Source organism: Leuciscus leuciscus (genome assembly GCF_965113295.1).
Source record: "Leuciscus leuciscus genome assembly, chromosome: 21".
NCBI classification, from domain to species: domain Eukaryota; kingdom Metazoa; phylum Chordata; class Actinopteri; order Cypriniformes; family Leuciscidae; genus Leuciscus; species Leuciscus leuciscus.
Window position 1 is genome coordinate 31,052,901 of NC_138745.1, and position 24,210 is coordinate 31,077,110.

The window sequence follows — 24,210 nt, forward strand, 5'->3', positions numbered from 1 at the left end:
CCAATTTAAACAGTATTGTACATTACTGGTGAATCAAGAAGTCTTAGACAAGTTTATATATATATATTTATTCCCTAAACATCCAGTAATTTTGAGTTAAAAGCCATGTGAAACTGTTATGCTGTAGGTGCTCCAGTGCAGCTTGGGGACTCTTTCTGGAGTGATGCCACCTGTCAGCAGAGATGTACCTGTACAGGAAGCGGCCTCCAGTGTAGCCAGGAGCCCTGCAGTTATTCCCAAGCCTGCCGTCCAGCTGCCTTCCAATACTCTTGCCAGAACATTCAACGGCAAACCTGTACCATCTCCGGTGACCCTCACTACTATACCTTTGATAATCAGGTTTTTCACTTTCAAGGGACCTGCACTTATGTTCTATCTGAGGTTAGTCTTTCTCTATCTCTATACATTCTATGGCTTTCTATCTATTGTATAATAGGAATGAATAAATCTGTAAAACTTGAATATTTTAGGCTTGTGGCGACGGTTTGCCGTACTATCGCATTGAGGGCAAAAATGAGCATCGGGGCAGCACACATGTGTCATGGACACGGATGGTCAGAGTGTTTGTTTATGATGAAGTAATTGAACTGGTCAAAGATCACCATTATGAAGCGAGGGTTAGTATGACTATATTGCTTGAATTTTCACTTGAATGTGACCTTCTATCCATATTGCTAATATCCTCTATTTCCAAAATTGTCTAGGTTAATGGGAGCTTTGCAGCAACACCCTTTGCCCTCCACAATGGCTCCATCCAGGTCTATCAGTCAGGTTTTTCTTTGGCCATCAGCACAGACTTTGGTCTAGTTGTTACATATGATGCATACAGCTACGTCCGCATCTCTGTACCTTATGACTACTTTAACGCCACCTGCGGTCTGTGCGGGAACTTTAACCTGCGCCCTGAAGATGACTTCCATTCACCCAGTGGGGAGATCTTGAGCTCAGATGTGGACTTTGCCAACAGCTGGAAAGTGCAAAGTGACATAGATCCTGAATGTCATAATGTCAGGTGCACAGGTCTGGCTTGTGCTGTTTGTACTACTGACGAGATGAGTATTTACAGTGACACCAACCACTGTGGAATCTTAGGTGATGTTGTCGGCCCATTCGCCTCTTGCCACCCTGTGCATGTGCCACAGACCTATATAGAAAACTGTGTCTATGACGTTTGCTTGGGAGGAGGGTACCAGCCCATTCTGTGCCAGGCTCTCAATGTGTATGCTACTCAGTGTCAACAGCAGGGTGTACACCTTGGGCAGTGGAGACAGCAGGGCTTTTGTGGTAGGTATCTTGCTGAGATGAATGATTTGTCTAAATAAAAGATTACAGGAACTGATTTGTATTCTTTATTTTCTTCCACCATTCCCAGAGATTCAATGTCCTCAACACAGTCATTTTGAGCCTCAAGGAACAGGCTGCCCTGCAACGTGCAGTAATCCATCTGCCCCAACGAACTGTCCCTTGCCCAATCAGGAGAGCTGCATATGTGATCCTGGATACATCCTCAGTGCTGGAGAGTGTGTGCCTGAAGCAAACTGTGGCTGCACCTTCGAGGGCTTCTATTACACTGAAGGACAGTCAGTGGTGTTGGACGGTGACTGTGGGAGATGGTGTGTATGCAGCGGCATGTCAATGATCTGTCATCAGCACCATTGTGGTCCAGCAGAGGTTTGTGGAGTCCATGATGGTGTGAGAGGCTGCAGACCCATTGGTTATGCTACCTGTTCAGTTGAAAACCTAGGGTCATATCATACCTTCGATGGACAAAGTTTCAGATACCACGGAGCTTGTGGATTGACCCTTGTTAGAGTGATGGGGCCATCCCCCCTACCGCACTTTGTGTTGACAGTGGAGAAAGTACCCAGAGGTCTTCATGACTTTGCCAGGTTCCTGAAGTTTGAGGCAGAAGGAATACAGGTCGCCATTGAAATGGGAGAGGGCAGCAATGTAAAGGTTAGTCAAAAATATTAAGTCACTAAACTTTTATTTAGTAAAAGAGCATAATTGCATTATTTTCCAAATTCATATGCTAAACGGAAAAGTTTATCTGTTTATCATTCTCTCCAGGTGGATGGACAGATGGTTGGTCTGCCTGTCACTGTTAGCTCTGGTCAAATCCGCATCTATCACAGTAGTGTGAGGGGTTTTGTTTTGGAAACAAACTTTGGGGTGACCGTGAGAGCTGACTGGCCACACATTGTCCGAGTCACAGCACCGATCACATACAACGGTACACTTGGGGGTCTGTGTGGGAACTTGAACGGAGACATTGCTGATGAGTTTTACACTCCAGATGCTGTCCTTTTGAATGACACCCAGCTGTTTGCGGACAGCTGGCGTGATGGATCCCTATCAGCCCACTGTGAGGACCCACCTGACATCTGGGAACCAGGACATTATCAGAACAGCAGCCATTTTAATGAACAATGTGGTATCATGGCTATGGATGATGGACCATTTGCTGAGTGCAGCAGAACACTAGATCCTCAGCAACGGATAGCAGATTGCGTTACGTTTCTGGAGCAGACACAAGGTGCCAGAGAGGCCTTATGTGAGGCTCTGCGAGGTTACACGCTGCTTTGCCAACAGAATGGCATTGCAGTTGAAGAGTGGAGAAGTTTTACCCATTGCGGTAAGCATTTAGTGTTGCACCTGCTTACCTAAAACTTAAATTCATCAAGCACCAATGTGCTTAACATTTCTGTCATTGTTTTTCTGTCATTGTTTTCAACCAGAATCCACCTGTCAAGCAAATACCCATTATGAAGTTTGCGGCACGTCCTGTCCTGCATCCTGCCCCAGCCTCTCGTTTCCATTTCAATGCACCTTGCAGTGCCAGGAGGGATGCCAATGTAATGATGGGAATGTGTTAAATGGAGATCGCTGTGTGCCCCCCACGGGTTGTGGTTGCCACTACTCTGGGCGTTATCGGCAGGCTGGAGAGAGGTTCTGGCATGGTGAAGAGTGCCAGGTTTTGTGTGTTTGTGATGGAATCACTGGAAATGTCCATTGCACGCCATCTTCTTGCAGCGAAGAAGAGGTCTGCCATGTGTTGAGTGGCGAGTACGGCTGCCATCCTCGTCCACATGCTCGTTGCTCTGCTTCGGGTGACCCCCACTACATGTCATTTGATGGATCCTTCTTTGACTTCCAGGGCACATGCCGCTATGTGCTAGCCACAGTCTGTAATGACACTATTGGGCTTCCGCATTTCCAGGTGGATGCAAGGAACGAGGCGTGGCATGGACTCCTGGTGGCGATTACTGTAGAAGTTTTTGTTAATGTCTCTGGGCATCTTGTGCACATGTCACGGGACATGAATGGTCATTCTACCGTTGAGGTAATCAAGCATTGCTCTTTGTATTTTCCCTTGATAGACAAAAACAATGATTCATGACAGGCTTGTGTATGAGGCCATGATCTACAGCAGACATTCTTAGAACACCCTGCTAATATTTTCATTTCAATCAGGTTGACGGAGAGACCAGAAACCTCCCCATCCTGCTTGATTCTGGTCAGATGTCTGTCTACTCCAGTGGACAGTACATATTTGTATCAACCGACTTTGGTTTCAGCGTGAGTTATGGTGGATCCTGGGCAGTGAACATCATTGTACCAGCAGAATACAGTGGGGTTACATGTGGCCTCTGTGGCAACTTCAACGGCCAGAGGAACGATGACTTCATGATGCCTTCAGGTGCTCTCGATCGTTCAGCAGACCAGTTTGGGGCAAGTTGGAAGGTTGAGGACGAGCTGCCATGCAATGATGGGTGTGGAAACAATTGTCCTTTGTGTCAGGATCAGACAACTTCCCGTTCCCTGTGCGACATCATCAGGTCCAGTGAGGGTCCATTTAGCTTCTGTCATGTTTATGTGGATCCTGAAGCCTACTTTAATGACTGTGTTTTTGATGTGTGCCTTTCTGGAAACCGTAATGATGTCCTATGCCGCTCGATCCAAACCTATGCGAGTGCCTGTCAATCTAACAACGCCGTTATCTACCCCTGGAGAGAAAGCACATCCTGTGGTGAGTGAGATAATTGTAGGTTATTTCCATTAGTGTGTGTCATTAGCTTGTATTGTGAACAAATGGTATACATGAGACGTGCTTGAAGCCTATCCATTTTGTTTGTTACGTTTCCAGTCATGACCTGCCCTGAGAACAGCCACTATGAGTTGTGTGGCACAGACTGTGGTCACACTTGCGCCAGTAGCATTGACTCTAGTTGTGAGCACACATGCTCAGAGGGATGCTTCTGTGATGATGGATTGGTGAGGAGTGGAGGACACTGTGTACCAGTGGAGCAATGTGGCTGCCTTTATGACGGATTCTACTTTAATGTGAGAATTTAAAAACTCTTTTAACAAAGCTTTATTAGATCTCACCGGATTTTGAAAAGCAGAGCCTTGTAGTAGTGTTACTGCAAAAACAACTCTTCAAACATACATATCCTCCCTTCTTGAAATGTAAAGTTCATCGTTTTGTGATATGTTTTCATAGGTTGGCGAACAGTTCCGGGATCTAGAATGTTCTAATCTCTGTGAGTGTTTTGCTCCAAATGATATGCGCTGCTCTGCTTCATCTTGCCGACCGACTATGGAGTGTACGGTCAGAGGTGGACGTCGGGGCTGCTATGGTCAGTGCACATCTCATATTAAGTTGTGTTAATTACATCAGCATTTGTCTTTGGGTAGATGATCACAATCTTTTTCATGGAATCTCCTCTTTACAGAAGAAAGCACCACATATATGACCACCACCAGATCAAGTCTTCCCTCAGGTATTTTTGTAAAAATTTAGAAAAAAAAATACACAAATTCAAAGAAGTCATGTAATATGTGATATCAGCGATGATATTTGAGTTTTTTTTTTTAACTCATAAGTTCTGACAGGTCTATTTGATCCATTCGGTGCTTGATTTGTTATTTATTATAAAACAATCTGTATAATTCTTTCAAGATAGGTATACCATGAGCTTGTGAGTTTTTTTTTTTTTTTTTTTTTCTTATATCTAAACAGTGTTAGAGTGTATGGTACTTATAAAGCCATTAGTTGCTGTAATGTCAACTTCTATTTAGTGTTAATACCGGATAAAGAACTACACTACCCATAATCCTTAAAAGAAAACTCTATAAATCAAAAGATCAAAGCAAACAAATCAGGGTGAAAGAGCTGTGCAGTGACCGCTCACCCCATGCAGCACTGTGAAATCGAGTTCTTCCATTTTCCAACTTTGTATATATTTGTGTGTAGATTACTAGTTTTCAATCTATTTAAAATTCATAGTTTTTATACTTATAACCAGTGACGTTACTTAAATAGTTATATAATTGTCATTTGCAATGCCTTGTGGGACTGTAGTAAATTTCATCATGAAAGATGTATAATGCACATTCTTGTACTCTTGTCTTTCCCAGATTTTCACATACCCTTTTTCAGTCAAAGTTTGTAATGTTGTGATTTGTCTCAGACAAGTTTGACTTTGTTCAGAAGTCTTTATTGAAGAACTCTTTCCAAACCTTATGGAGAAATTAAATAGAAAAAATTATTTGGGGAGTAAGGGTGCAAGGGACGATCATTGTTGTGCTCTATAGAGATGTCAGAGTTGGCATGTAATGTGGAAAACATAGTTTTTTCTCTACAGAACAGAGCACCACATTCCCAACCACCACCAGATCAAGCATTCCCCCAGGTATTTTTGAAAGAATTAAAAAAAATAAAAAAAAATAAAAAGATAGTAAATGCAAAGGTGAAGTAATTTGATGTGATATCATATTTTCCCTCCCTTTTTTTCCCCCATAAATTCCCACAGCTGTGTTTTATCCATTTGGAGCTGGTGACACAGAGAATGACCGCTCTGATGATGGGAGTTCATCTGTGATCTACCTTCTGCAACAGTTCATATATTTTGGACAAACATATAGCCGAATATATGTAAGTCAGTGTAAGATGCCAGCTTTTTTAATTTGTGATCATGGACTCCAAATAGAGGTCACCTGTGAGGAAATTACCATTTATTGCATTCCTTCTTTCTGTTACTAATGACTTCTGAATGCTCAATTTGATTTATTTATTTTATTTTATTTATTATTATTTTTACATGTAAAACATAATAATTATATGTATATATATATTTTTTTTTTATTACATTTTTATTATTTAATTATTATTTCTAATTTTAGTCTATTTGCTACTCTTTATTGACCTGCCAGCAGCCATATCACCCTGTAGCCCTAGACTGTCGCCCACTGACGCTAAGCAGGGTTGAGCCTGGTTAGTACCTGGATGGGAGACCTCCTGAGAAAACCAGGTTGCTGCTGGAAGAGGTGTTAGTGAGGCCAGTAGGGGGTGCTCACCCTCTGGTCTGTGCGGGTCCTAATGCCCCAGTATAGTGACACTAAACTGTCAAAAAAAAGCACCGTCCTTCGGATGAGACGTTAAACCGAGGTCCTGACTCTCTGTGGTCATTAAAAATCCCAGATGTCCTTCGAAAAAGAGTAGGGGTGTAACCCCAACATCCTGGCCAAATTTGCCCATTGGCCTCTATCCATCATGGCCCCCTAATCATCCCCATATACTGATTGGCTTCGTCACTGTCTCCTCTCCACCAATAAGCTGGTGTGTGGTGGGCGTTCTGGCGCAGTATGGCTGCCGTCGCATCATCCAGGTGTATGCTGCACATTGGTGGTGGTTGAGGAGATTCTCCCTACCACCTTCCAAGCACTTTGAGTGCTGAGAAATGCGCTATATACAGTAAATGTAATGAATTATTATTATTATTATTAACTCTTAATTGACCTGTTTCTTTGGTAGTTTGGATTAAATGTTCAAACATGACTGGATTTTTACAATATTTTAAAAGAAAGTGTGTATGAAAAGAAATCTTTATCTCTTTCAGGTCAACAACAATGGACACCTGACTTTTGATGGGCCATTTCACAGCTGGACTCCATACCAGTTTCCAAGTTATGGTGGAAGAGATATCATCGCTCCATTCTGGACAGATATTGATAATCGTGGCAATGGTGTCATTTCGCATCGTCAGTACACCTCTGGCAGTGTCCTTACAGAGGCCACACAAGACATTAACCAATATTTCCCTGACCTGAGCTTCTCTGCTACTTGGGTCTTTGTTGCAACATGGGACAGAGTTGCATATTTCCCTCTATTAGGAACAGTAAGAAACCAATTTTATAAATTCTTTCTGTTCTTGTTCAATGACAAATTTAAGAAATCAAAATGAACATCATGAAGCAAGGTTGCTACACATTACTGGGTATATATTTTGTGACATTCAGACAACTCTTTTTTTTTGGTCAGCACTTTATTTTTATTGTTGTCTCTTTTCAGGAAACATCTTTCCAAGTGGTTTTGATTTCAGATGGCCATTTCTCATTTGTTTTAATCAATTATGGAACAATTGCGCCAACTCAACGAAATGTACAGGTGTGAACAAGTAAATAAAAAATAGAGGTCTAGGAGACAATTTAAATAAGATGCTGAAAGCTTTGTCCTAATTTTTCACAGGCTGGTTATGACACCATCAACTCAAGATACCATTTCTCAATTCCTGGATCATTCTCTAATAACATCACATACTTAACATACAGCAGTAATGTAAATATGTCAGGCAGATGGGCCTTCAGAACAGATCATGGATCACGGGGTTGTCAATTTAATGGTAATGTTTTTTTGTTGTTGTTTTTTTCTCCCATTGATGTGATCCTAGACTACATAAATTATTTGGTATTTGCAGGAATCATTCAGTTACCAATTTAAACAGTATTGTACATTACTGGTGAATCAAGAAGTCTTAGACAAGTTTATATATATATATATTTATTCCCTAAACATCCAGTAATTTTGAGTTAAAAGCCATGTGAAACTGTTATGCTGTAGGTGCTCCAGTGCAGCTTGGGGACTCTTTCTGGAGTGATGCCACCTGTCAGCAGAGATGTACCTGTACAGGAAGCGGCCTCCAGTGTAGCCAGGAGCCCTGCAGTTATTCCCAAGCCTGCCGTCCAGCTGCCTTCCAATACTCTTGCCAGAACATTCAACGGCAAACCTGTACCATCTCCGGTGACCCTCACTACTATACCTTTGATAATCAGGTTTTTCACTTTCAAGGGACCTGCACTTATGTTCTATCTGAGGTTAGTCTTTCTCTATCTCTATACATTCTATGGCTTTCTGTCTATTGTATAATAGGAATGAATAAATCTGTAAAACTTGAATATTTTAGGCTTGTGGCGACGGTTTGCCGTACTATCGCATTGAGGGCAAAAATGAGCATCGGGGCAGCACACATGTGTCATGGACACGGATGGTCAGAGTGTTTGTCTATGATGAAGTAATTGAACTGGTCAAAGATCACCATTATGAAGCGAGGGTTAGTATGACTATATTGCTTGAATTTTCACTTGAATGTGACCTTCTATCCATATTGCTAATATCCTCTATTTCCAAAATTGTCTAGGTTAATGGGAGCTTTGCAGCAACACCCTTTGCCCTCCACAATGGCTCCATCCAGGTCTATCAGTCAGGTTTTTCTTTGGCCATCAGCACAGACTTTGGTCTAGTTGTTACATATGATGCATACAGCTACGTCCGCATCTCTGTACCTTATGACTACTTTAACGCCACCTGCGGTCTGTGCGGGAACTTTAACCTGCGCCCTGAAGATGACTTCCATTCACCCAGTGGGGAGATCTTGAGCTCAGATGTGGACTTTGCCAACAGCTGGAAAGTGCAAAGTGACATAGATCCTGAATGTCATAATGTCAGGTGCACAGGTCTGGCTTGTGCTGTTTGTACTACTGACGAGATGAGTATTTACAGTGACACCAACCACTGTGGAATCTTAGGTGATGTTGTCGGCCCATTCGCCTCTTGCCACCCTGTGCATGTGCCACAGACCTATATAGAAAACTGTGTCTATGACGTTTGCTTGGGAGGAGGGTACCAGCCCATTCTGTGCCAGGCTCTCAATGTGTATGCTACTCAGTGTCAACAGCAGGGTGTACACCTTGGGCAGTGGAGACAGCAGGGCTTTTGTGGTAGGTATCTTGCTGAGATGAATGATTTGTCTAAATAAAAGATTACAGGAACTGATTTGTATTCTTTATTTTCTTCCACCATTCCCAGAGATTCAATGTCCTCAACACAGTCATTTTGAGCCTCAAGGAACAGGCTGCCCTGCAACGTGCAGTAATCCATCTGCCCCAACGAACTGTCCCTTGCCCAATCAGGAGAGCTGCATATGTGATCCTGGATACATCCTCAGTGCTGGAGAGTGTGTGCCTGAAGCAAACTGTGGCTGCACCTTCGAGGGCTTCTATTACACTGAAGGACAGTCAGTGGTGTTGGACGGTGACTGTGGGAGATGGTGTGTATGCAGCGGCATGTCAATGATCTGTCATCAGCACCATTGTGGTCCAGCAGAGGTTTGTGGAGTCCATGATGGTGTGAGAGGCTGCAGACCCATTGGTTATGCTACCTGTTCAGTTGAAAACCTAGGGTCATATCATACCTTCGATGGACAAAGTTTCAGATACCACGGAGCTTGTGGATTGACCCTTGTTAGAGTGATGGGGCCATCCCCCCTACCGCACTTTGTGTTGACAGTGGAGAAAGTACCCAGAGGTCTTCATGACTTTGCCAGGTTCCTGAAGTTTGAGGCAGAAGGAATACAGGTCGCCATTGAAATGGGAGAGGGCAGCAATGTAAAGGTTAGTCAAAAATATTAAGTCACTAAACTTTTATTTAGTAAAAGAGCATAATTGCATTATTTTCCAAATTCATATGCTAAACGGAAAAGTTTATCTGTTTATCATTCTCTCCAGGTGGATGGACAGATGGTTGGTCTGCCTGTCACTGTTAGCTCTGGTCAAATCCGCATCTATCACAGTAGTGTGAGGGGTTTTGTTTTGGAAACAAACTTTGGGGTGACCGTGAGAGCTGACTGGCCACACATTGTCCGAGTCACAGCACCGATCACATACAACGGTACACTTGGGGGTCTGTGTGGGAACTTGAACGGAGACATTGCTGATGAGTTTTACACTCCAGATGCTGTCCTTTTGAATGACACCCAGCTGTTTGCGGACAGCTGGCGTGATGGATCCCTATCAGCCCACTGTGAGGACCCACCTGACATCTGGGAACCAGGACATTATCAGAACAGCAGCCATTTTAATGAACAATGTGGTATCATGGCTATGGATGATGGACCATTTGCTGAGTGCAGCAGAACACTAGATCCTCAGCAACGGATAGCAGATTGCGTTACGTTTCTGGAGCAGACACAAGGTGCCAGAGAGGCCTTATGTGAGGCTCTGCGAGGTTACACGCTGCTTTGCCAACAGAATGGCATTGCAGTTGAAGAGTGGAGAAGTTTTACCCATTGCGGTAAGCATTTAGTGTTGCACCTGCTTACCTAAAACTTAAATTCATCAAGCACCAATGTGCTTAACATTTCTGTCATTGTTTTTCTGTCATTGTTTTCAACCAGAATCCACCTGTCCAGCAAATACCCATTATGAAGTTTGCGGCACGTCCTGTCCTGCATCCTGCCCCAGCCTCTCGTTTCCATTTCAATGCACCTTGCAGTGCCAGGAGGGATGCCAATGTAATGATGGGAATGTGTTAAATGGAGATCGCTGTGTGCCCCCCACGGGTTGTGGTTGCCACTACTCTGGGCGTTATCGGCAGGCTGGAGAGAGGTTCTGGCATGGTGAAGAGTGCCAGGTTTTGTGTGTTTGTGATGGAATCACTGGAAATGTCCATTGCACGCCATCTTCTTGCAGCGAAGAAGAGGTCTGCCATGTGTTGAGTGGCGAGTACGGCTGCCATCCTCGTCCACATGCTCGTTGCTCTGCTTCGGGTGACCCCCACTACATGTCATTTGATGGATCCTTCTTTGACTTCCAGGGCACATGCCGCTATGTGCTAGCCACAGTCTGTAATGACACTATTGGGCTTCCGCATTTCCAGGTGGATGCAAGGAACGAGGCGTGGCATGGACTCCTGGTGGCGATTACTGTAGAAGTTTTTGTTAATGTCTCTGGGCATCTTGTGCACATGTCACGGGACATGAATGGTCATTCTACCGTTGAGGTAATCAAGCATTGCTCTTTGTATTTTCCCTTGATAGACAAAAACAATGATTCATGACAGGCTTGTGTATGAGGCCATGATCTACAGCAGACATTCTTAGAACACCCTGCTAATATTTTCATTTCAATCAGGTTGACGGAGAGACCAGAAACCTCCCCATCCTGCTTGATTCTGGTCAGATGTCTGTCTACTCCAGTGGACAGTACATATTTGTATCAACCGACTTTGGTTTCAGCGTGAGTTATGGTGGATCCTGGGCAGTGAACATCATTGTACCAGCAGAATACAGTGGGGTTACATGTGGCCTCTGTGGCAACTTCAACGGCCAGAGGAACGATGACTTCATGATGCCTTCAGGTGCTCTCGATCGTTCAGCAGACCAGTTTGGGGCAAGTTGGAAGGTTGAGGACGAGCTGCCATGCAATGATGGGTGTGGAAACAATTGTCCTTTGTGTCAGGATCAGACAACTTCCCGTTCCCTGTGCGACATCATCAGGTCCAGTGAGGGTCCATTTAGCTTCTGTCATGTTTATGTGGATCCTGAAGCCTACTTTAATGACTGTGTTTTTGATGTGTGCCTTTCTGGAAACCGTAATGATGTCCTATGCCGCTCGATCCAAACCTATGCGAGTGCCTGTCAATCTAACAACGCCGTTATCTACCCCTGGAGAGAAAGCACATCCTGTGGTGAGTGAGATAATTGTAGGTTATTTCCATTAGTGTGTGTCATTAGCTTGTATTGTGAACAAATGGTATACATGAGACGTGCTTGAAGCCTATCCATTTTGTTTGTTACGTTTCCAGTCATGACCTGCCCTGAGAACAGCCACTATGAGTTGTGTGGCACAGACTGTGGTCACACTTGCGCCAGTAGCATTGACTCTAGTTGTGAGCACACATGCTCAGAGGGATGCTTCTGTGATGATGGATTGGTGAGGAGTGGAGGACACTGTGTACCAGTGGAGCAATGTGGCTGCCTTTATGACGGATTCTACTTTAATGTGAGAATTTAAAAACTCTTTTAACAAAGCTTTATTAGATCTCACCGGATTTTGAAAAGCAGAGCCTTGTAGTAGTGTTACTGCAAAAACAACTCTTCAAACATACATATCCTCCCTTCTTGAAATGTAAAGTTCATCGTTTTGTGATATGTTTTCATAGGTTGGCGAACAGTTCTGGGATCTAGAATGTTCTAATCTCTGTGAGTGTTTTGCTCCAAATGATATGCGCTGCTCTGCTTCATCTTGCCGACCGACTATGGAGTGTACGGTCAGAGGTGGACGTCGGGGCTGCTATGGTCAGTGCACATCTCATATTAAGTTGTGTTAATTACATCAGCATTTGTCTTTGGGTAGATGATCACAATCTTTTTCATGGAATCTCCTCTTTACAGAAGAGAGCACCACATATATGACCACCACCAGATCAAGTCTTCCCTCAGGTATTTTTGTAAAAATTTAGAAAAAAAAATACACAAATTCAAAGAAGTCATGTAATATGTGATATCAGCGATGATATTTGGGTTTTTTTTTTTAACTCATAAGTTCTGACAGGTCTATTTGATCCATTCGGTGCTTGATTTGTTATTTATTATAAAACAATCTGTATAATTCTTTCAAGATAGGTATACCATGAGCTTGTGAGTTTTTTTTAGTTTTTTTTTTATTATATCTAAACAGTGTTAGAGTGTATGGTACTTATAAAGCCATTAGTTGCTGTAATGTCAACTTCTATTTAGTGTTAATACCGGATAAAGAACTACACTACCCATAATCCTTAAAAGAAAACTCTATAAATCAAAAGATCAAAGCAAACAAATCAGGGTGAAAGAGCTTTGCAGTGACCGCTCACCCCATGCAGCACTGTGAAATCGAGTTCTTCCATTTTCCAACTTTGTATATATTTGTGTGTAGATTACTAGTTTTCAATCTATTTAAAATTCATAGTTGTTATACTTATAACCAGTGACGTTACTTAAATAGTTATATAATTGTCATTTGCAATGCCTTCTGGGACTGTAGTAAATTTCATCATGAAAGATGTATAATGCACATTCTTGTACTCTTGTCTTTCCCAGATTTTCACATACCCTTTTTCAGTCAAAGTTTGTAATGTTGTGATTTGTCTCAGACAAGTTTGACTTTGTTCAGAAGTCTTTATTGAAGAACTCTTTCCAAACCTTATGGAGAAATTAAATAGAAAAAATTATTTGGGGAGTAAGGGTGCAAGGGACGATCATTGTTGTGCTCTATAGAGATGTCAGAGTTGGCATGTAATGTGGAAAACATCGTTTTTTCTCTACAGAACAGAGCACCACATTCCCAACCACCACCAGATCAAGCATTCCCCCAGGTATTTTTGAAAGAATTTAAAAAAAAAAAAAAAAAAGATAGTAAATGCAAAGGTGAAGTAATTTGATGTGATATCATATTTTCCCCCCCTTTTTTTCCCCCATAAATTCCCACAGCTGTGTTTTATCCATTTGGAGCTGGTGACACAGAGAATGACCGCTCTGATGATGGGAGTTCATCTGTGATCTACCTTCTGCAACAGTTCATATATTTTGGACAAACATATAGCCGAATATATGTAAGTCAGTGTAAGATGCCAGCTTTTTTAATTTGTGATCATGGACTCCAAATAGAGGTCACCTGTGAGGAAATTACCATTTATTGCATTCCTTCTTTCTGTTACTAATGACTTCTGAATGCTCAATTTGATTTATTTATTTTATTTTATTTATTATAATTTTTACATGTAAAACATAATAATTATATGTATATATATATATTTTTTTTATTACATTTTTATTATTTAATTATTATTTCTAATTTTAGTCTATTTGCTACTCTTTATTGACCTGCCAGCAGCCATATCACCCTGTAGCCCTAGACTGTCGCCCACTGACGCTAAGCAGGGTTGAGCCTGGTTAGTACCTGGATGGGAGACCTCCTGAGAAAACCAGGTTGCTGCTGGAAGAGGTGTTAGTGAGGCCAGTAGGGGGTGCTCACCCTCTGGTCTGTGCGGGTCCTAATGCCCCAGTATAGTGACACTAAACTGTCAAAAAAAAGCACCGTCCTTCGGATGAGACGTTAAACCGAGGTCCTGACTCTCTGTGGTCATTAAAAATCCCAGATGTCCTTCGAAAAAGAGTAGGGGTGTAACCCCAGCATCCTGGCCAAATTTGCCCATTGGCCTCTATCCATCATGGCCCCCTAATCATCCCCATATACTGATTGGCTTCGTCACTGTCTCCTCTCCACCAATAAGCTGGTGTGTGGTGGGCGTTCTGGCGCAGTATGGCTGCCGTCGCATCATCCAGGTGTATGCTGCACATTGGTGGTGGTTGAGGAGATTCTCCCTACCACCTTCCAAGCACTTTGAGTGCTGAGAAATGCGCTATATACAGTAAATGTAATGAATTATTATTATTATTATTAACTCTTAATTGACCTGTTTCTTTGGTAGTTTGGATTAAATGTTCAAACATGACTGGATTTTTACAATATTTTAAAAGAAAGTGTGTATGAAAAGAAATCTTTATCTCTTTCAGGTCAACAACAATGGACACCTGACTTTTGATGGGCCATTTCACAGCTGGACTCCATACCAGTTTCCAAGTTATGGTGGAAGAGATATCATCGCTCCATTCTGGACAGATATTGATAATCGTGGCAATGGTGTCATTTCGCATCGTCAGTACACCTCTGGCAGTGTCCTTACAGAGGCCACACAAGACATTAACCAATATTTCCCTGACCTGAGCTTCTCTGCTACTTGGGTCTTTGTTGCAACATGGGACAGAGTTGCATATTTCCCTCTATTAGGAACAGTAAGAAACCAATTTTATAAATTCTCTCTGTTCTTGTTCAATGACAAATTTAAGAAATCAAAATGAACATCATGAAGCAAGGTTGCTACACATTACTGGGTATATATTTTGTGACATTCAGACAACTCTTTTTTTTTGGTCAGCACTTTATTTTTATTGTTGTCTCTTTTCAGGAAACATCTTTCCAAGTGGTTTTGATTTCAGATGGCCATTTCTCATTTGTTTTAATCAATTATGGAACAATTGCGCCAACTCAACGAAATGTACAGGTGTGAACAAGTAAATAAAAAATAGAGGTCTAGGAGACAATTTAAATAAGATGCTGAAAGCTTTGTCCTAATTTTTCACAGGCTGGTTATGACACCATCAACTCAAGATACCATTTCTCAATTCCTGGATCATTCTCTAATAACATCACATACTTAACATACAGCAGTAATGTAAATATGTCAGGCAGATGGGCCTTCAGAACAGATCATGGATCACGGGGTTGTCAATTTAATGGTAATGTTTTTTTGTTGTTGTTTTTTTCTCCCATTGATGTGATCCTAGACTACATAAATTATTTGGTATTTGCAGGAATCATTCAGTTACCAATTTAAACAGTATTGTACATTACTGGTGAATCAAGAAGTCTTAGACAAGTTTATATATATATATATTTATTCCCTAAACATCCAGTAATTTTGAGTTAAAAGCCATGTGAAACTGTTATGCTGTAGGTGCTCCAGTGCAGCTTGGGGACTCTTTCTGGAGTGATGCCACCTGTCAGCAGAGATGTACCTGTACAGGAAGCGGCCTCCAGTGTAGCCAGGAGCCCTGCAGTTATTCCCAAGCCTGCCGTCCAGCTGCCTTCCAATACTCTTGCCAGAACATTCAACGGCAAACCTGTACCATCTCCGGTGACCCTCACTACTATACCTTTGATAATCAGGTTTTTCACTTTCAAGGGACCTGCACTTATGTTCTATCTGAGGTTAGTCTTTCTCTATCTCTATACATTCTATGGCTTTCTGTCTATTGTATAATAGGAATGAATAAATCTGTAAAACTTGAATATTTTAGGCTTGTGGCGACGGTTTGCCGTACTATCGCATTGAGGGCAAAAATGAGCATCGGGGCAGCACACATGTGTCATGGACACGGATGGTCAGAGTGTTTGTCTATGATGAAGTAATTGAACTGGTCAAAGATCACCATTATGAAGCGAGGGTTAGTATGACTATATTGCTTGAATTTTCACTTGAATGTGACCTTCTATCCATATTGCTAATATCCTCTATTTCCAAAATTGTCTAGGTTAATGGGAGCTTTGCAGCAACACCCTTTGCCCTCCACAATGGCTCCATCCAGGTCTATCAGTCAGGTTTTTCTTTGGCCATCAGCACAGACTTTGGTCTAGTTGTTACATATGATGCATACAGCTACGTCCGCATCTCTGTACCTTATGACTACTTTAACGCCACCTGCGGTCTGTGCGGGAACTTTAACCTGCGCCCTGAAGATGACTTCCATTCACCCAGTGGGGAGATCTTGAGCTCAGATGTGGACTTTGCCAACAGCTGGAAAGTGCAAAGTGACATAGATCCTGAATGTCATAATGTCAGGTGCACAGGTCTGGCTTGTGCTGTTTGTACTACTGACGAGATGAGTATTTACAGTGACACCAACCACTGTGGAATCTTAGGTGATGTTGTCGGCCCATTCGCCTCTTGCCACCCTGTGCATGTGCCACAGACCTATATAGAAAACTGTGTCTATGACGTTTGCTTGGGAGGAGGGTACCAGCCCATTCTGTGCCAGGCTCTCAATGTGTATGCTACTCAGTGTCAACAGCAGGGTGTACACCTTGGGCAGTGGAGACAGCAGGGCTTTTGTGGTAGGTATCTTGCTGAGATGAATGATTTGTCTAAATAAAAGATTACAGGAACTGATTTGTATTCTTTATTTTCTTCCACCATTCCCAGAGATTCAATGTCCTCAACACAGTCATTTTGAGCCTCAAGGAACAGGCTGCCCTGCAACGTGCAGTAATCCATCTGCCCCAACGAACTGTCCCTTGCCCAATCAGGAGAGCTGCATATGTGATCCTGGATACATCCTCAGTGCTGGAGAGTGTGTGCCTGAAGCAAACTGTGGCTGCACCTTCGAGGGCTTCTATTACACTGAAGGACAGTCAGTGGTGTTGGACGGTGACTGTGGGAGATGGTGTGTATGCAGCGGCATGTCAATGATCTGTCATCAGCACCATTGTGGTCCAGCAGAGGTTTGTGGAGTCCATGATGGTGTGAGAGGCTGCAGACCCATTGGTTATGCTACCTGTTCAGTTGAAAACCTAGGGTCATATCATACCTTCGATGGACAAAGTTTCAGATACCACGGAGCTTGTGGATTGACCCTTGTTAGAGTGATGGGGCCATCCCCCCTACCGCACTTTGTGTTGACAGTGGAGAAAGTACCCAGAGGTCTTCATGACTTTGCCAGGTTCCTGAAGTTTGAGGCAGAAGGAATACAGGTCGCCATTGAAATGGGAGAGGGCAGCAATGTAAAGGTTAGTCAAAAATATTAAGTCACTAAACTTTTATTTAGTAAAAGAGCATAATTGCATTATTTTCCAAATTCATATGCTAAACGGAAAAGTTTATCTGTTTATCATTCTCTCCAGGTGGATGGACAGATGGTTGGTCTGCCTGTCACTGTTAGCTCTGGTCAAATCCGCATCTATCACAGTAGTGTGAGGGGTTTTGTTTTGGAAACAAACTTTGGGGTGACCGTGAGAGCTGACTGGCCACACATTGTCCGAGTCACAGCACCGAGCACATACAACGGTACACTTGGGGGTCTGTGTGGGAACTTGAACGGAGACATTGCTGATGAGTTTTACACTCCAGATGCTGTCCTTTTGAATGACACCCAGCTGTTTGCGGACAGCTGGCGTGATGGATCCCTATCAGCCCACTGTGAGGACCCACCTGACATCTGGGAACCAGGACATTATCAGAACAGCAGCCATTTCAATGAACAATGTGGTATCATGGCTATGGATGATGGACCATTTGCTGAGTGCAGCAGAACACTAGATCCTCAGCAACGGATAGCAGATTGCATTAAGTTTCTGGAGCAGACACAAGGTGCCAGAGAGGCCTTATGTGAGGCTCTGCGAGGTTACACGCTGCTTTGCCAACAGAATGGCATAGCAGTTGAAGAGTGGAGAAGTTTCACCCACTGCGGTAAGCATCTAGTGTTGCACCTGCTTACCTAAAACTTAAATTCATCAAGCACCAATGTGCTTAACATTTCTGTCATTGTTTTTCTGTCATTGTTTTCAACCAGAATCCACCTGTCCAGCAAATACCCATTATGAAGTTTGCGGCACGTCCTGTCCTGCATCCTGCCCCAGCCTCTCGTTTCCATTTCAATGCACCTTGCAGTGCCAGGAGGGATGCCAATGTAATGATGGAAATGTGTTAAATGGAGATCGCTGTGTGCCCCCCACTGGTTGTGGTTGCCACTACTCTGGGCGTTATCGGCAGGCTGGAGAGAGGTTCTGGCATGGTGAAGAGTGCCAGGTTTTGTGTGTTTGTGATGGAATCACTGGAAATGTCCATTGCACGCCATCTTCTTGCAGCGAAGAAGAGGTCTGCCATGTGTTGAGTGGCGAGTACGGCTGCCATCCTCGTCCGCATGCTCGTTGCTCTGCTTCGGGTGACCCCCACTACATGTCATTTGATGGATCCTTCTTTGACTTCCAGGGCACATGCCGCTATGTGCTAGCCACAGTCTGTAATGACACTATTGGGCTTCCGCATTTCCAGGTGGATGCAAGGAACGAGGCGTGGCATGGACTCCTGGTGGCGATTACTGTTGAAGTTTTTGTCAATGTGTCTGGGCATCTTGTGCACATGTCACGGGACATGAATGGTCATTCTACCGTTGAGGTAATCAAGCATTGCTCTTTGTAATTTTTCTTGATTGACAAAAACAATGATTAATGACAGGCTTGTGTATGAGGCCATGATCTACAGCAGACATTCTTAGAACACCCTGCTAATATTTTCATTTCAATCAGGTTGATGGAGAGACCAGAAACCTCCCCATCCTGCTTGATTCTGGTCAGATGTCTGTCTACTCCAGTGGACAGTACATATTTGTATCAACCGACTTTGGTTTCAGCGTGAGTTATGGTGGATCCTGGGCAGTGAACATCATTGTACCAGCAGAATACAGTGGGGTTACATGTGGCCTCTGTGGCAACTTCAACGGCCAGAGGAACGATGACTTCATGATGCCTTCAGGTGCTCTCGATCGTTCAGCAGACCAGTTTGGGGCAAGTTGGAAGGTAGAGGACGAGCTGCCATGCAATGATGGGTGTGGAAACAATTGTCCTTTTTGTCAGGATCAGACAACTTCCCGTTCCCTGTGCGACATCATCAGGTCCAGTGAGGGTCCATTTAGCTTCTGTCATGTTTATGTGGATCCTGAAGCCTACTTTAATGACTGTGTTTTCGATGTGTGCCTTTCTGGAAACCGTAATGATGTCCTATGCCGCTCGATCCAAACCTATGCGAGTGTCTGTCAATCTAACAACGCCATTATCTACCCCTGGAGAGAAAGCACATCCTGTGGTGAGTGAGATAATTTTAGGTTATTTCCATTAGTGTGTGTCGTTAGCTTGTATTGTGAACAAATGGTATACATGAGACATGCGTGAAGCCTATACATTTTGTTTGTTACGTTTCCAGTCATGACCTGCTCAGAGAACAGCCACTATGAGTTGTGTGGCACAGACTGTGGTCACACTTGCGCCAGTAGCATTGACTCTAGTTGTGAGCACACATGCTCAGAGGGATGCTTCTGTGATGATGGATTGGTGAGGAGTGGAGGACACTGTGTACCAGTGGAGCAATGTGGCTGCCTTTATGACGGATTCTACTTTAATGTGAGGATTGAAACTCTCTTTTGACAAAGCATTATTAGATCTCACAGGATACTGAAAAGTTAACCCTGTATGTAATGTTCTGTATTACTGCTAAAAAAAAAAACTCCTCAAACATACTCATGTCCTCTCTTCTGGAAATGTAAAGTTCAACCTTTTGTGGTATGTTTTCATAGGTTGGCGAACAGTTCTGGGATCTAGAATGTTCTCACCTCTGTGAGTGTTTTGCTCCAAATGATATGCGCTGCTCTGCTTCATCTTGCCGACCGACTATGGAGTGTACAGTCAGAGGTGGACGTCGTGGCTGCTATGGTCAGTGCACATCTGTGATATCGCTCATATTAACTTTTCTGAGTTGCATTATCTTTGCATTTATTTACCAAGAATTTGTCTGCTAGTGTTGTTTTTGTCATTATGAAAAAAAAAAAATATATATATATATATATATAGAAAATCACTTTCAGGACCAAGGCCACTGAAATGATTATTATTATTATTTATTTTTTCTGCACAGAAGAGAGCACCACTCACATGACCACATTCAGATCAAACCTTCCCTCAGGTATTTTCATATACGTCTTGTATTTTGTACGTCTCAGAGGTGGTTGCCTTGGTTTAGAGCTCGGTTGAATATCTTTTTCAAAACCCAATGGAGATAATGAATAGGAAAAGTACCTTGAGAACTAAGGCTGCTGAAAAAGTGAATGAACACTGTTGTGCACTCAAGGCATTGTTTTGTCTTTCCCTTTACAGATGAGAGCACCACACACATGACCACCACATCAAGCCTTCCCTCAGGTATATTTGGAACATTTAAAAAAAACAAAAAACAATGAATGCAAAGATGACGTCATGTGAACTGATATCAGTGATTTGATTAATTTATTTTCTCATAAATTGCCAAAGGTATGTTTTATCAATTTGGAGCTTTATTTATTTTTATTTTTTTAGAGTTAGACCAGTAAAAAAAAGCCTTAATGTTGAATGTTTTATTGCAATTATTTCTATTTTTAGGAAGATGGAATAAGGAAGATGTTATGTAATCAATATGTGTTTATATATGCCCCAGTTATTGTCACAAATCCTGTGGTTCTCCTCTTTTTGTCAGACCGCTGTTCTAAGCTCAACTGCACTGAGGATGAACGCTGTGAAGAGAAACATGGTGTTTATGGCTGTTTCTGCAAGGAGAACCATCACAGATCTCAGCGTGGATCCTTTGGTTGGACTCATTCAGCATTTCAAATATTCGTTCATCATTGATTACATTTTTGTTTGTTTTTATCACTGTTGACATTCTCTTGAATATTTTTCTCTCTCAGATTTCTCTGAAACCTGTGAAAGCAGCTCTGGCTCCATTTCTCTGTCTCGCTGTCAGCTTTTTGAGGCTGGTTTTCCTTCTGACATCTTACACCTCAATGACCCCAACTGCAGAGGAACAGTCCGGAATGGCAGAGTGGAATTCTATTTTGACAACAATGACCACATCTGTGGTACAAGTCTTGTGGTAGGAATCATTGCATACATGCTCAAATTAGCAAAAGAACAACAAATCCTTTTTACAATTATTTTATAATTCTAAAGTTATAAAGTTATAATTATATAAAGTCCCTTAATATACAAATGTTCAAATAATATGTGCCTACAGGCCAATGGCACCCACTTCATCTATGATAACTTTATTGTGGGAGAGCCAGACACAGTTGGACATCTCATCAGCAGGAAGAAAATTCTGAAGCTTAATTTCACCTGTGTGTACTTACAAACCCAAACACTCTCCATGAACATCAACCCTCTGGAGAGGTGGGATGAACTAAATTCAGCCAACTTACTGACTAACTATTTAAACTATTCTTATTTGTAGTTGACACATCTTGTGTAAAATTATTTCAACAGCATTATGCACAGGATCCTTCCTGCGGGTCAAGGGACATATCAGGTCAGGATGATTCCCTATCAGGATGCTGAATTCACCCGTCCCTTCACTGGTAGTGTGAACGCGGAGCTGGACAGACGTATTTTTGTAGAAGTTCGTGTTGATGGAGTTGACAGCCATCAGTTTGCCTCAGTGATAGACAAATGTTGGGCTACACCTGTGAATGATCCTCATTACTCTCTCCACTGGGACCTCATCGTTGGCATGTAAGTCAATTTGTTTGTTTGATAGTTTATCTTCCTTAGCACTTATTATTTGTATTTTGCCAGAAAAAAATGCCATTCATTACTCTTAAAAATACTTGGGATCAAAAAAACAAAAACAAAAAAACAACAACACAATGACATTTTTACTTACCCTCTTGCCATTCCAAACCTTATCAAACCTAGCCATTTTTGTTATTATACTGTCCCAAAATGCTCAGGTGTCCCAATCCAGAGGACAATACAGTGGACTTGCTGCAGAATGGTGTTTCCACATCCAGTCGTTTCTCCTTTGAGATGTTTATCTTCACTGCAAACTCCACAAAGGTTTACCTGCACTGCGCTATTCACCTTTGCCTTCTGAAAGACAATCACTGCTCAGTGGTGAGTTTACGAATTCATAAGTATATTCAGATTTTACTTATGGACATGGATATAGTTGTTGGTATTTGTAAATCTATCAAGTTTCTTTAAGAGTTTCTTTAAGTAAAAGGAAAATACACTGAAAAGCATACATTTGAGCTCCAGTCAATGGAGAAAAATGGCAATTGTATACAGCAGTAACAACATCTACCAGTAGAGGGCCTTACAGGGCCATGCTAACCAGCAAAACCTTGACCCCTTTGTTGACACAACTTGGTTGTCTTTTCATCTGTATTTTAGCACTGTGACTCTGAACACCACCATAGAGAGGGCAGATCTGTGGACTTCCATGACAGTGCTTCCATATCTATGGGTCCATTGATGTGGTCTGACAGTAACAAAGGTGATTTATAAAACAAGAAAAAAAAATATATTGTTCATATTTGAATATCAAATGAGCAAGAGTGTTGTAGTTCTGCACTGGTCTGGAACACAGTGGATGCAGAGGAATGATACAAAGAGTAAAACATCTCTCAGTGCTGTTACCTGAAACATCAGCACTCTTGAACCACTGCTTGCTCAGTCAACTGACTGCTGTGCATTCTCTGTTCACAGATACACAGGTGCCACGTCAAGTGCAAGTATCCAAGGCTCCATGGCTGTGTGGTTCTCTGACTATACCACTTATTTCTCTGTGTGTTCTGATATGCTTTTAGAATATGTTCACTAAGAATCACCATCATTTTATCTAGTCTATACTAGTCTAGTCTTTTCTCTTTTTCAATTAATGAGATACTGCTGATTATCTGATTAATAATCTGAAAGAATAATCATTTAAAAAATCAAATCATTTTATAAATTGAGTCTAATTACTATTGTTTGAATAAAGTATATAATAATGAGATCAACTGATTGTCCATGTATTTTGCTCTTTGGTTTTGGTGTGTGTGTGTGTGTGTGTGTGGTGGGGGTGGTCAGTCCTAACACATGTTATGACATTTGTTGGTCCCCATGAGGAAAACAGCTAATAAATCATACAGAATTATGTTTTTTTGAAAATGTAAAAATACAGAAAGTTTTCTGTGATGGATGGGTTTAGGGGTAGATATTGGGTTAGGGGATATAGGCCTACAGTTTGTATGGTATAAAAATCATTGTCAAGTCACAGTTATTTATTATACATATTATATATAATTATATTATATACAGTATATTATATCGCTTTTACAATACAGATTGTTTCAAAGCAGCTTTACAGAGATTATGTCTTTGAAAAGTCCTCATAAATCATGGAAACCCATTTTGTGTGTGTGTGTGTGTGTGTGTGTGTGTGTGTGTGTGTGTGCGTGCGTGCGTGCGTGCGTGTGTGTGTGTGTGTGTGTGTGTGCGTGCGTGCGTGTGTACACAGTCTTTAAGCGTATGGAATCCTCATGTTTGCATCTTGTTTTGAAGTTATGGTTGATGTCAATCAACAGAATATTTACACAGACATTTTAAACGTCACAAGCTGTTTTGCAGCATTTTTTTTTTTTCTGCAGCAGGTCATACTTAATGACTTAATTGTTCTTTTCTTGCATATATGTTATTTCTGTAAATAACTTGGAGTTTGACTAGTTTCTCTTCATTCTTCACTGATACAAACATGATTTCACCACAGATTTCTTGTACTTTTACCGAAAAATATTACCTAAGAAACCATCAAATTGATAATTTTTTAATTCATCATGCAGCATAAATAATTCATCATTTTGCACACTTATTTGTTAAAGGTACACTGTAACCTTTGTCCCTTTAGTCTAGCGGTTAAAAAAACAAACATGAACT

At 41.9% G+C, this 24,210-nt stretch overlaps 1 protein-coding gene across 5 annotated transcripts in view; it reads left to right on the plus strand.

The window, feature by feature from the left end:
* The window catches only part of LOC309485165 (IgGFc-binding protein), a 62,180-nt gene extending 38,886 nt beyond the window's left edge, over nt 1-23,294 (plus strand). For 2 of the 5 annotated variants that reach the window (XM_082151827.1, XM_082151831.1), the window contains 48 exons: nt 128-381; nt 471-617; nt 705-1,284; nt 1,373-1,956; nt 2,071-2,635; nt 2,739-3,343; nt 3,475-4,030; nt 4,148-4,344; nt 4,505-4,640; nt 4,737-4,784; nt 5,649-5,696; nt 5,817-5,938; nt 6,903-7,181; nt 7,355-7,450; nt 7,532-7,685; nt 7,904-8,157; nt 8,247-8,393; nt 8,481-9,060; nt 9,149-9,732; nt 9,847-10,411; nt 10,515-11,119; nt 11,251-11,806; nt 11,924-12,120; nt 12,281-12,416; nt 12,513-12,560; nt 13,424-13,471; nt 13,587-13,708; nt 14,673-14,951; nt 15,125-15,220; nt 15,302-15,455; nt 15,674-15,927; nt 16,017-16,163; nt 16,251-16,830; nt 16,919-17,502; nt 17,617-18,181; nt 18,285-18,889; nt 19,021-19,576; nt 19,694-19,890; nt 20,064-20,199; nt 20,402-20,449; nt 20,641-20,685; nt 20,996-21,106; nt 21,207-21,391; nt 21,533-21,687; nt 21,781-22,026; nt 22,245-22,407; nt 22,687-22,789; nt 23,002-23,294. In XM_082151827.1, the coding sequence (XP_082007953.1) occupies nt 128-381; nt 471-617; nt 705-1,284; nt 1,373-1,956; nt 2,071-2,635; nt 2,739-3,343; nt 3,475-4,030; nt 4,148-4,344; nt 4,505-4,640; nt 4,737-4,784; nt 5,649-5,696; nt 5,817-5,938; nt 6,903-7,181; nt 7,355-7,450; nt 7,532-7,685; nt 7,904-8,157; nt 8,247-8,393; nt 8,481-9,060; nt 9,149-9,732; nt 9,847-10,411; nt 10,515-11,119; nt 11,251-11,806; nt 11,924-12,120; nt 12,281-12,416; nt 12,513-12,560; nt 13,424-13,471; nt 13,587-13,708; nt 14,673-14,951; nt 15,125-15,220; nt 15,302-15,455; nt 15,674-15,927; nt 16,017-16,163; nt 16,251-16,830; nt 16,919-17,502; nt 17,617-18,181; nt 18,285-18,889; nt 19,021-19,576; nt 19,694-19,890; nt 20,064-20,199; nt 20,402-20,449; nt 20,641-20,685; nt 20,996-21,106; nt 21,207-21,391; nt 21,533-21,687; nt 21,781-22,026; nt 22,245-22,407; nt 22,687-22,789; nt 23,002-23,102 (13,523 nt within the window). In that variant the 3' untranslated portion in view covers nt 23,103-23,294. The remainder of the gene's footprint in view (nt 1-127; nt 382-470; nt 618-704; nt 1,285-1,372; nt 1,957-2,070; nt 2,636-2,738; nt 3,344-3,474; nt 4,031-4,147; nt 4,345-4,504; nt 4,641-4,736; nt 4,785-5,648; nt 5,697-5,816; nt 5,939-6,902; nt 7,182-7,354; nt 7,451-7,531; nt 7,686-7,903; nt 8,158-8,246; nt 8,394-8,480; nt 9,061-9,148; nt 9,733-9,846; nt 10,412-10,514; nt 11,120-11,250; nt 11,807-11,923; nt 12,121-12,280; nt 12,417-12,512; nt 12,561-13,423; nt 13,472-13,586; nt 13,709-14,672; nt 14,952-15,124; nt 15,221-15,301; nt 15,456-15,673; nt 15,928-16,016; nt 16,164-16,250; nt 16,831-16,918; nt 17,503-17,616; nt 18,182-18,284; nt 18,890-19,020; nt 19,577-19,693; nt 19,891-20,063; nt 20,200-20,401; nt 20,450-20,640; nt 20,686-20,995; nt 21,107-21,206; nt 21,392-21,532; nt 21,688-21,780; nt 22,027-22,244; nt 22,408-22,686; nt 22,790-23,001) is intronic. The other 3 variants (XM_082151828.1, XM_082151830.1, XM_082151829.1) reach the window with 3 other exon arrangements.
* The last annotated feature ends 916 nt before the right edge of the window (nt 23,295-24,210 follow it).